Raw genomic sequence first — 12,928 nt, 5'->3', positions numbered from 1 at the left:
TACCAATTGCCACCTCAACAGTGCACCGCCGGCAGTACCAAACGAATCAAGATGCTGTGATCCCCATCCACAAAATGATCCGTGAGCTGGAGAGCCAAGGGGTGGTCAGCAAAACCCACTCACCTTTCAACAGCCCCATCTGGCCTGTGCGTAAATCTGAAGGAGAATGAAGATTGACAGTGGACTACCGTGCATTGAATGAAGTGACTCCACCACTGAGCGCCGCTGTGCCGGACATGCTGGAACTCCAGTACGAGCTGGAGTCCAAGGCAGTGAAGTGGTATGCCACTATTGATATTGCCAATGCATTTTTCTCCATTCCTCTGGCAGCAGAATGCAGGCCTCCGTTTGCTTTCACCTGGAGGGGCGTGCAGTACACCTGGAACCGACTGCCCCAGGGGTGGAAACACAGCCCCACCATCTGCCATGGCCTGATTCAGACTGCACTAGAAAAGGGTGAGGCTCCAGAACATCTACAATATATTGATGATATCATTGTGTGGGGGAAAACAGCAGCAGAGGTGTTTGAGAAAGGAGAGAAAATCATCCAGATTCTCCTGAAAGCTGGTTTTGCCATCAAGAAGAGCAAATAAAGGGACCTGCTCAAGAGATCCAGTTCCTGGGAGTGAAGTGGCAAGATGGACGGCGTCGGATTCCTACAGATATCATCAACAAGATCACAGCGATGTCTCCACCAACCAGCAAGAAGAAAACACCAGCTTTCCTAGGTGCCATAGGTTTTTGGAGACAGCATATTCCTGAGTACAGCCAGATCGTGAGCCCTCTCTACTTGGTCACCCACAAGAAGAACATTTTCCACTGGGGCCCTGAACAGCTGCAAGCCTTTACCCAGATCAAGCAGGAGATCGTCCATGCGGTAGGCCTTGGCCCAGTCAGGACAGGACCAGATGTGAAGAACGTGCTCTACTCTGCAGCCGGGAACCATGGTTTGTCCTGGAGCCTTTGGCAGAAGGTGCCTGATGAGACTCGAGGCCGACCACTGGGATTTTGGAGTCAAAGCTATAGAGGGTCTGAAGCCAACTATACTCCAACAGAGAAGGAAATTTTAGCAGCCTATGAAGGAGTCCAGGCCGCCTCAGTGGTGATCGGTACAGAAGCACAACTCCTCCTGGCACCCCGACTACCGGTGCTGGGGTGGATGTTCAAAGCAAAGGTTCCCTCTACCCACCATGCCACCAATGCCACATGGAGCAAGTGGATTGCCCTTATCACGCAGCGCGCCCGGATTGGAAAACTGATCCCCCCTGGGATTTTGGAGATAATTACAAACTGGCCTGAAGGCGAAAACTTTGGTCTCGCTGATGAAGAGGAAGAAGTGACACATGCTGAAGAAGCGCCACCATATAAGCAACTGCCAGCAGAAGAAACACATTACGCTCTTTTCACTGATGGTTCTTGCCGCATTGTGGGAATGAAATGGAAATGAAAAGTAGCCGTATGGAGTCCCACAAGACGGGCTGCAGAAGCTACAGAAGGGGAGGGTGGATCAAGTCAACTCGCTGAACTCAAGGCCGTTCAACTGGCCCTGGACATTGCTGAAAGAGAGAAGTGGCCGAAGCTCTACCTCTACAATGATTCATGGATGGTAGCCAATGCTGTGTGGGGGTGGCTGGAGAGGTGGAAAAAAGCTAATTGGCAGCGTAGAGGAATTCCAATTTGGGCTGCTGATGAGTGGAAAGACATTGCTACCAGGGTAGAGAAGCTACCTGTGAAAGTTCGCCATGTAGATGCCCATGTTCCCAAGAGCAGAGCCAATAAGGAGCACCAAAACAACCAGCAGGTAGATCAGGCTGCAAAGATAGGGGTGTCAAAAATAGACTTGGATTGGCAACACAAGGGAGAGTTGTTCTTAGCACGATGGGCCCATGATGCCTCAGGCCATCAGGGTAGAGATACCACTTTTAAGTGGGCACGAGACCGAGGGGTGAATTTAACCATGGACAGTATTTCTCAGGTTATCCATGACTGTGAGACGTGTGCTACCATAAAACAGGCCAAGCGGGTGAAGCCCCTATGGTATGGTGGGCGGTTGTCCAAGTACAGGTATGGGGAGGCCTGGAAGATTGACTACATCACACTGCCCCAGACACGCCACGGCAAGCGTTATGTGCTCACCATGGTAGAAGCCACCACAGGATGGTTGGAAACCTATCCCGTGCCTCATACTACGGTCTGTAACACCATTCTGGGCCTTGAGAAGCAGATCCTTTGGAGGTATGGTACCCCTGAGAGGATTGAGTCAGACAATGGGACTCATTTCAACAACAGCCTTTGAACACCTGGGCTAGGGAACATGGTATTGAGTGGGTGTACCATATTCCCGACCATGCACCAGCTGCAGGAAAACTGGAGAGGTACAATGGACTGTTAAAAACCACCTTGAAAACATTGGGTGGGGAATCTTTCAAAAATTGGGAGCAGAATCTGGCAAAAGCCACCTGGTTAGTTAACACCCGAGGCTCTACCAGTCGATTGGGCCCTGCCCAATCTCAGCTTTTGCATATAGTAGATGGAGACAAAGTCCCAGTAGTGCATGTCAGAGGTTTGTTAGGGAAGACAGTGTGGATCAATTCTGCCTCAAGTACAGACAAACCCATTCGTGGGATTGTCTTTGCTCAGGGACCAGGTTGTACATGGTGGATAATGCAGAAAGATGGAAGAACACGATGTGTACTTCAGGGAGATCTGATTGTTGGGTGAGAGCTATGTGTAAATATCACTGTTTGCTGAATATTACTGCCATTGTCTGTGTATAGCTGTATATTGGATGTATAATGTATGTGTTTGTAGGGTTTGAATATATATATAAGTTTTAGTAGTAAGCTGACGATATGGGGATAAGGGGTGGAATGTCCTTGGTTAACTGTATGATGCCTTTATCCCCAATCGCCTCCCCTGTTTATGTTGAATAATAAGTTCTACACCTTTAAGACTTGTTCCAGGAGTAAAGGGGAGGGGGGAAGAAGCACGCAGTTTGTTTTTAAGAACTGCACTCCCTCCTCCACATTCCTGCTCCTGGACTGTGTTGTCTGCAGACGGACAGACAGCGAGACAGAGCTCTCCTTTGCTTTTTCCTAGTTAGTTTTAGCTAGCTGAGGCAAAGAAGTTCCCTGGACTGTGGTTTTTTCCCTTTCTTTGGACCTGCTCTGGACTGAACACCAGAAGAGCAGCAGCAGATCGCACCTGTGGCCCAGCGGGCCGGGCCTGGGCCGCGGCATTTCCAGCACCGGAAGGACTGATCAGAGACTGAGTGAGCCCAGCTGCAGCCCGGGGGATTTTTCTGAGTTTGTCTCTCTCTTGGAGTGGCAAGAAGTTTTATTGTTTAAGTTTGCTTGTTTAATAAACAGGGTTTTTTTCCACTTTTTCTCCAAAGAGGTATCTTTCCTGAACTGGTTGGGGGAAGGGGCCAATTGAATCTACTTTCCTAAAGGAACCGTTTTGGGGTTCTTTCCCCAAATTTGCCCTGAACCAGGACAAGGCTCAAAAGAAATCTATATGCCCTGCTACTTGTCTCTCCCAGAAACAACAGCTGTTAGTCTCCACAAATTATATTTTACTTGCTTTCATTTTTACCTACTCCAGTAAACATAATGGAATTTAGATTTTCACACAAAGGAAGAAGGAAGGGAAGGAGGGGAAGAGGGGGTGATCTAATCTGACCACAGCTCATTTAGTTCAGTACTTGCATTTTGCTTGGCAAAATTATTAAACTAATGATGCTGTGAGTGCCAGATATTGAGACATTTCTGTTGCTTTTCTATAACTTACATTTTGGCAATGTTAAAAAAAAAAGATTAAACTATCAAACACTGAACCACACAAAGAAAAAATATTAATATGAAAATAATATTTTCTTATATTACACTAGATATTATACCATGTCTATCTAAAAGCAGTTCTAAGGTCCTTATGAGAGCTCAATATCTTCCCTGTGCATCTTCAGCTTTCCCTGAGCTGCTTCCCCTTTTTACCTACCCTCATTACTAACTAAGCATTCTGAACAGCATTTTTCTATCATCATTCCTTAAACAAACCCAGGGGAATCGGATCTTCCTGAGGCATTTATACAAATACACAGCAATGGCACCTGATCAAAGCAGGTGGGCAACTAATGTGGAAGCAATGATTGTGTTGCAGTTACAGGTGAAACAGTACAAGAGAAGAGTAGCAGAACATATATACAAGGGAGTCAGCAAGTCTGGCCAGCACTATGGATTGGATAGCATCCTTTAAAATATTTATTTTATAAATGCTAGTCCTGCACACACAACCATATTATTCTTTCTCTTTGCTAGGAACTCAACAGTTACAGAAATAGAGTAGTAGTTAAGAAGTTATTTACCCAGCCCTATTATATTTATCATCAGGAAGCCAACCCAATAGTCTCCTCCTAATACAGTTCCTAATTTTTTTAAAGTATGTTTTCAGTTTTAATGTAATATATACATAAAGAAGAGTCATCACACAGAGAAACAATTACAAGAATTTCCAGCTTACCCAGGCTATGATTAACTGGAGAAAGACTACTAGGAGACAGCTCTGCTGGAGATCCTGTTGAAGCAATACAGATTGTTTCAGAGCAAATTACTCTCATTAGTTCAGATAAGTAGGAATAACCATTATCTAGATATAGTTTTACATTTAAATCCTTTGGAATAAGAAACCCCAGAAATACTAACACCACTTTTCCAGCATATCACACACTAATTGTGAATTAAGACTGCATTTAATTTTCCAGACTCATGGGACCTTACCCCTCCTCATAAACCTAATTAACATCTTAATGTTGTATTTGGCAGAGCTTTCACTTCATGCACACTCTGTGAACACAACTTTATTTATATGCTTGTCACAGAATCATAGAATGGTTTGGATTGGAAGGGACCTTCAAGATCATCTAGTTCCAATCCCCCTGCCATGGGCAGGGACACCTTCCACTGGACCAGGTTACTTAAAGCCCCATCCAACCTGGCCTTGAACACTTCCAGGGATGGGACAGACACAGCTTTTCTGGACAACCTGTGTCAGTACCTTACCACCTTCACAGGAAAGAATTTCTTCCCAATATCCCATCTAACCCTACTCTCTATCAGTCTGAAGCCATTCCCCCTTGTCCTATCACTCCATGCCAATGTCCAAAGTCCCTCTCCAGCTCTCCTGTAGCCCCTTTAGGTACTGGAAGGTGCTCTAAGATCTCCCTGGAGCCTTCTCTTCTCCAGGCTGGACAACCCCAACTCTCTCAGCCTATCTTCATAAGAGAGGTGCTTCAGCCCAGTGAGAAGGTAGTGACTTCTTCCCAAATTCAGTGGAAAAAAAGCTAAGAAAAAGTGGATGAAACAAGCAAGATATTGCCTCTATTCTCAATGGAGAGTGTTTATCTCTAGAAGAACAACCTGGATTTCCTCATTTGAGGTTATTATTTCCTGGAAGAAGGAAGGAAAAAATTTAGAAAAACATGAACTCCCCAACACAATTTGTGCACTTGTAGACAAAATACAAAGAGGCTTTGCACAGAATCGTTCCTACAATGATTGCTGATATCAGGCTTTTAAAATTAAGGTAGACATTATCACATAGTGGGAAAATATCGCAGTTCTTTGGGAAACTGGTGCAGTTGATTCCAACTAACTGAAAAAGATTGCTAACGTTAGCTAACCAAATACATTCAAGTCTGCCAGCAGATAGCAGGATGTTCTTATTCAGCATATTAACTATTCTTTGACAGTCTAAAGCCAACCACATTATCTAGAAACTCTTTCATACAAAGGCACAGATGCCTCATATTTCTACTACTCTTTCCATTGACCCTTCTATACAAGAACTGTTTTGAAACATGGCAGAAGTGATAAGGTTCCAGAGGTAAGAGACAGATTCTCAAAATTCAGAGTCTGTAACTTGTTTCGGCTAACAGACACATTGCTTCAACGAACCTGTTTCCAGAAGGTAAAGTTGGGGATGGTTAAAACAAATCAGCTATTAAAATCTGATGAAGACTTAATTAGACCTGTATGTTTTTATTACAAAACAAATGTAATGTACTTAATATGGCACAGAATGTTTTTGAAGCATTCCCTTAAAAAAATATTAATTTGTTCACTAAAGACTGAAAGCGATATTTTAAGCAGATAACACCAGGTTGTACAGAGGAAAACTGCCATCATCTTTTAGGCTGAATTCATGCTGCTATGCAGAGGGATCACAGCTAGTGAGCCCAAGTTTTGAAAGTAGTTACCTGTATCCATGCTTTGGTTCAACTGCTGGTCATTTGTTTCTCCATCTTCACTGATGTATCCTGGAGGTGGTGTTTCTGTCAAAAAAAAAAAACAACTAAGCACCTAATGGTTCAATGACTGAGGAAATTTGTACGATTTAGCATTTGGAATTTTTGTAATAAAGTCCTCATGAGCTCCATTCAATACTTAAATACTTTATTAGAATATCATTTTGCCATCCATTTCTCCTTCCAGTAGGTCTTCAAACACATTACCTGCCTTAATTGTCTATGCAAAATGTATAATCTCTTTTATGCCAGTCAACTGTTCAAATGTGTTATATAATTAACAGATAATACTTGTCTTTTCAATTTAAGACAAGATACTTTACTAGAATAAGTAACAGTTTTGCAATTGTGATCAACAGCTTTCACATTTAGTAGAATTACAAATGAAAAAAAAAACATATCTGGTCACTTTCACAAAAAAAAATTATCATGTGAGCTGTCTTAATGTACTATAATGTACTATAACCATCAGATCAGATACCCTCCCATGCCTTATAGATTTGAAGGTTACTTTTCAGTTCAATTCCCAAATCCATTTTCCTTCATTATCTAAAAATTTCACTCAATAATAACCATATTATTTAACTAGTTACACTGCACAAGCTCTATTATCATTATTACTTCCAAGCTCTATCAAAACAATCATCTATTCTTTTAACTAGCTTTCTTTAAAGATGGAGTTTCAGTAACCAAAGTAAACTCAGAAACAAGTTTGAAGCATTTTGATACTAGAAACTTTGCCTAATTCAACAGAATTATCTTCAAAACCCATAAGAGTATGCATGTTCCTTTTCTCCATTCAAAAGGTACTTTGTAATCTGGATAAATTAACCAATTGCCTTTCAGGAAATAATTTTCTTTGAACTGGGCAAATGTCTTTTCCTATATGGAGTTGGACTTCGATGATCCTTGTGGGTCCCTTCCAACTCAGGATATTCTATGATTCTATATATTAAAGGCAAAACCTGGATTGCTTTACTGAACGTGTTTGAAGCTAACTATGTCTACAATTGCCTTAGAATTGTCTCTGAGACATCTGAGGGATTAAGTACATTTAATTACATTATTATCAAATAGCAGAAATGTAAAGCTTTTTGCCTAAGAATTAAAATCAAATTATATCAAATATCATGTCTGAGATTTACAGCAATATATTAAGGTCAGAAAGAAGTCAGTGACAGGAAACTCGATTAAGTCAGCTGATTTTAAAAAATTAAGCAAAAGAATTATCATTGGTTCACTGTAAAACTAATGAGTTAAATATAGATGTGACAAAATTCAAATGAAAACTTAAAAGGACAATTATAGGAAATCTTCACTATCAAGAATTATGATAACAAAAAAATCATACTAATTTTGAACATTTTTATTGAATTTATTGTGATAAAATGGACTCCACCCTTCTCCAAATTATTCATTATAGTTAAGGCCACAGCCATGGTAAAAGGTCAATAACCATTTCCAATCCAACCCATGCCTCCTCTTTCCAGTTGCTAATCTAGAGTCTTTGGCACAGATTATTTTCCATAACTAATCTCTGTCTGAATAGAGATTTCCTCCACGTAGTAGTATTAATTGAACATACAGCCCCAACAGCCATCCTGCACCTTCACGACTGCCATCTTCCCAGTTGTAAGTGAAACCAACCTCTCTGTAGACCATGTACTGAGACAGTATTGCGGTGCAAAGCTACCACGGTCTTAGTTTGGCCTACCCCTAAAGAAAATGGTCCTCTGAAGCAAGCTGTCAAGACACAGAAGACTCATCAGAACCTAGCTAAGTGTTCAAGATTAAGTCAGCAAGGTCAAATAAAGTAAGATGCCATGAATACAACAGGAGGGTGTCAGTGACAAAGATAAGGAGGCAAGGTGTGGTTAGCTGCATAAACATTTGAAAATCATGTGAATACCCACAATCACCTTGAACAAACTTCCTGCAAATAACTACCTAGCTACTTTAGCTCATTTCCATAGCACTGGATTTGCAAATGGTAGCTTTCCAGTAAGTTGATAGGAAATGGTATCAAAAGCCCTCACATTGAGTTAAAAAAGGCATACAACAGTTAGGAAAGCAGCACCAATTTCTATCCCCTTAAATTGCTCTTTAACGATCTGCTGTCCCTAGGTGGCAAAACATAGCCCAGATTAAACAGATGAGAACAAATTTGCTGCATTTTTAAATGCCATTTCAATTCTTGGATACATTTAAAGAAAACACAAGCAATGACCTGTTTAAGACACATCAATACAATTTATATATTGCACATATTTGAGTTTCAAGTAATTTTATTCTTCAAGAGAGTCTAGATCTGAATTTTCAGCTTGTTCATAATATAGCTGCATTAAACATTTATGAGAGAAGTTCAGCTTTACTTGGTTTTACACTCTAGGCAACTTCCTGAAGGGATAGGAAACACAAAGTTGGGGCAGGAAACAAAGTTCACTGATTTTATGTTTCAGTAATAGTACCAGGTTTTGGGTGCACTGTAGCAGGTTAGTCTTGGGGTAGGGAAGGGGCAAAGAAGAGAAAGAAGGAATTCTTTGATTTCAATATTGTTAGGTTGCTCTTTCATACTAAAAAGACAAAACTGTGCACACAATAGTAACAAACACACAAAGCAGACCTTGATCAGTTGTGGACTACAGATAAAAACACTAAGTCACTGATTTGCAACTTAAAGTTTCTCCACAAACTACATGTGGTGAGATTGAGTAGTAAACTGCTGCTCAATCTCCAACACACAGCATTTGGCAACCCCTATATGCTTGTAAAACAGATTGAAAACATAATACAAAGGTCTATTTTTCACTCATTAGCATTCTGAATCATAAATAAGCTACTGAAACCAAGTAAGCAATATAGTTTCACACAGGATCGTGTTCTGCAAACAGCAATGTTCAGGTATTTTCATTGGAACTAATACATAAAATCAACTAGATCTAACTTATTGGCACATTGTGCAATTAATTTGATCACTTAGGAGCATAAAATTACCATATTTGTTTCAGCGTCACAATGTCAAACATACTGTTTACAGTGAAAGTTAAGAAAATACCTGGTATATAATTGCTCTGTGGTTCAATTCCAGCTGGAAAGTTAGTGTTTTCAGGAATGGAATGGGTATAGTCATCGAGAGGCGGCAGTTCTGTTAGAATCTCAGTGTGCCGTGGCACTAGTACAGGAGGCAGGACTGGAAAAGCAAAATTCGAAGCATTGGTAAGACCCTCAAAATGCACGCTTCTGTGAGCTAAAAGGAAAAAATATATATCTAAACCATCTAACAATTTCTTCAGATGTTTTGAAATTTTCTGAATCTCAGTACTGCTACTATTACAATTGTACTGCTAGTGGTAGAAACAGATTCCTGAAGTGCCTCTTGAGTAAGACTATTCCACATTAGCATAGGTGAATCATCTCTGTTCTCCTTTTAAGTCCGGGTCATATTTAGCCATCTGGAAACTACTAGTGGCCCTGGAAATGTTTATCAGGGTAAAGGTATCTTCATATTCATAAAGATTTTTCAGTAATTTTACTATTAAAAACTATCAGGGGTGTTTTTTTCAAAAGCTGTATCTCTAAGAATCTTGTACTTTTGGCAAGAGAAAGCATTTTTCTCTTTTTCACTTATAACATGCTGATCAAGTATGCACAGATGCTATACAAAGTCAGAAGTAGTCTTCCTACCTGGTGTCTCCACCCTCTGGTAGTGGTAAGGGTTTACACATACTTCATCCTTTTTAAGATTAAAAGCATATTCACAGTTTTCAATTGCTTTAAGTTCATGGTGACTATGAAGATCTGGCCAGCGCCACAAACGACAGTAAATAACATGTGGCAGTCCTTTACGATGAGATACCTGTAGACGTCCATCGAGAGATCTGGAGGGAAAAGATGTTAAAAAGTTTTTACAGACTGCATGCTCTTAGCTACTTAAGCAAGAGTGTACACACATGGGATGGGTAGTTTATTCATTCTCAGAATTCAGTGGATTGATACTGCTAGTGACATTTATACTCTTGTTGAAAGGCTTCAAATATGATAAAAATGATCATATCGGTAATCTCTTAACTTGTATTTGAGTTGCTCTAATCAGTGGCAGTTAAATTTAGAATTCATTAAAAGCCACTTTACCTCCAACCAAATATTTAGGATGAGTTCTTCATATATTTTTTTAAATGCAGAAGAGAGTTGTTTAAAAAAAAACAAATCACACACTTAATGGTCCCTTCCACTACTAAATTTCAAAGCTTTGCTGTGGCATAGATGCTTTATGGCTTTAAGTTTAAGAATTCCCACAGGACTGTAAAAAAGCCTATAAGCAGTCAGCTGCCCAAGTGATCCACATGGCAGTATAACTGCAATGCAAAAAGCATGAATGCACATCTTTTAAACACTGTACAGTTTATCTTCTTGACTTCATCTGCCTTACTACCAGCTGAAATAATTTTGCTAATTTTAAGACAGGCTGCATATACTTACACAAATGCAGATGTTTATGATTGTTATGGGATGGGAGACAAACCTCAATACACAAATCAAGTAATGTGACATGAAAAAATAAAGACCCTGTTTAGAATTTGCCTGCCATTAACTACTGAAGAATTTACAAACAATTCTTTAGTAGCTCATATCTGAGCCAATTAGCAAGATTTAACTGAAAGCTTGTGACATACAAAGCAGTTTAAATACTTTGTAAGATTAGGCCTAAAGAATCAAGCTTCCCAACGTTGTTAATATAAATACCAAATCATATTAGAGCTTGCATTTAACAAGTCTTCCTATTCTTTCAATAGCACTGTCATGAAAAATCAATATTGCAGAATTAGAATTTCATTGGTCAAAACATCAGCTGATAACACTTGGATTTCTACACTGGCAAGCAAATATCTTAAAATGCTGTACCACAAGAGGCCTAGGAAGTAATTTAGTCTATTTTACAGCTAAAGCATCCCATTACAGACCCTCCAAAGCCAATCCCTCCCACAAGATTTCTATGATGCAAGAGGGCAGAATATTCACCTGGTTTGTTCAGAGAAGCTGTAAAGGCCTGTTGTATCCCACTGATCTATCGTGTTTGGTGTACTCAGTCCCCAAATTTCAGAACAAGTGCTGTGCATAATAAATTGAAAACAAAAACAAAAAATTGATATGAATATGGAACATGGTTATTCAAAACACTATGGTGTCAAACATGGAAAAACATACAGAATACTTCCTTTCACATAGAAGATAGAGCATTGTTAGACTTGCATTTAGACTGACATCTCATGCTGTATTTTCTATATGAAGGAGGCTATCAAAATGGAACAAGTGATTCAAGGTAAATGATAAATGTTTTTAAAAGTTGAACAAGTTCTTTGCTTTTAAGTAGTCAGTACAGTTGTAACATTACTTAAAACAGGCTAAACTTCTTCAGCCTAGCTCTTAAAAAATTCAGTTTTAAAGGGTAGTTTCTGGGATTGTTTCTTGGGGGTTTTTGTTTGTTTTTAAACATAAGCTTCCCTAAGACTTCAAACAAATGCCATGTATATCTGAAACTGAACATCACAATCTAGCTTTCAGATACCACCACTTAAACACTAATCTCATTCTCCATGCACATACTAATTGGCTGCTTTCCCCAAAAGAGGAAAGTTCAGACTTTAAAGAAAAGCACATCGTAGCTAATACTTCTCACTGTTTTCTGTACTCTCCTTGATTAAAGAACTAAATATTCTTTTCCACAGTATACAAAACACAGAATGCTTAACACAGTTTTACAGTATAGCATTTTAGGATTCAACTACAGGATAACAAACCTTTAATTGCTAAATCAAGAAGGAGGAAAAGAGAGACAACTAATTTTTTACCAAACGTTCAAGGACAAGATCACAACAGCAAAGAAAAAGAAGCCTTCAGTCAGAGGCACAGCCTAAAAGCAGCATCAGATTTAAACAAAGCAAGGAAACAGCATGGGTTTGTAAACAGAAAGCAGACTCAGAAGCATAAATCCAGCTCAGCTCTATCACAGACTTGCTCTGCGATCACTAAAAGTGGACAGTTTGTTTTTATATAAGTGACATACAACTAGATTTCGCACCTCAGAAATTATGAGAATTTGGTTCACAAGCAACTTACATCTCTATTTCCTAATTACAGAGCCTGAAGTTTGACTGTCTGCTACAGTCCTTTTAAAATAAATAGCCTCTGAAAAGTTGCAACAGAAAGAAAAGAATCCAAGTTCACCAAACTCCTGGTTTTAAGTATAGGTGTTGTGATTTAAACTACTAAACTTAGCTGATAGTCACAAGTTTGGATTGAGTGCTTAAGGGAAGAGAACTGAAGTAGGTATTTTTATTTCCCCTCCCTACACAGGGAAAATTCAGTAGTGCTATGAAACAAGAAGTCATAAACATAGGTGTGGGCTACTGATGAAGGGAATTAATGGTTCTTGTCCCCTTCTTGCCTGTCCCAAACTCCTCGCTTTTAGTGCCATTCCAGGGAGGCTGAAATGTTCATGTAATTGAGCAGCAACCCAAATTAATCAACTGGCTATCTGACCACAGAACACACATGGCAGAAAATTTTACTTTTGAGAGTTACTTTTAATCTAGATCACTTCTATTCACTGTAGAGCTACACGAGCAC

At 39.7% G+C, this 12,928-nt stretch overlaps 1 protein-coding gene across 4 annotated transcripts in view; it reads right to left on the bottom strand.

The window, feature by feature from the left end:
• Positions 1–12,928, bottom strand: part of LOC116806871 (mothers against decapentaplegic homolog 2) — a 129,747-nt gene that overhangs the window by 56,267 nt on the left and 60,552 nt on the right. For 3 of the 4 annotated variants that reach the window (XM_032744668.3, XM_072922986.1, XM_032744669.3), the window contains 5 exons: positions 11,321–11,410; positions 9,986–10,179; positions 9,357–9,491; positions 6,254–6,328; positions 4,519–4,572 (listed from right to left, as the gene is read on the bottom strand). In XM_032744668.3, the coding sequence (XP_032600559.1) occupies positions 4,519–4,572; positions 6,254–6,328; positions 9,357–9,491; positions 9,986–10,179; positions 11,321–11,410 (548 nt within the window). The remainder of the gene's footprint in view (positions 1–4,518; positions 4,573–6,253; positions 6,329–9,356; positions 9,492–9,985; positions 10,180–11,320; positions 11,411–12,928) is intronic. The other variant, XM_032744671.3, reaches the window with a different exon arrangement.

Source organism: Taeniopygia guttata, chromosome W (assembly GCF_048771995.1).
Source record: "Taeniopygia guttata chromosome W, bTaeGut7.mat, whole genome shotgun sequence".
NCBI lineage: Eukaryota > Metazoa > Chordata > Aves > Passeriformes > Estrildidae > Taeniopygia > Taeniopygia guttata.
Note: the sequence above shows the minus strand (reverse complement) of the source record. Positions and strands in the feature narration are given on the sequence as shown.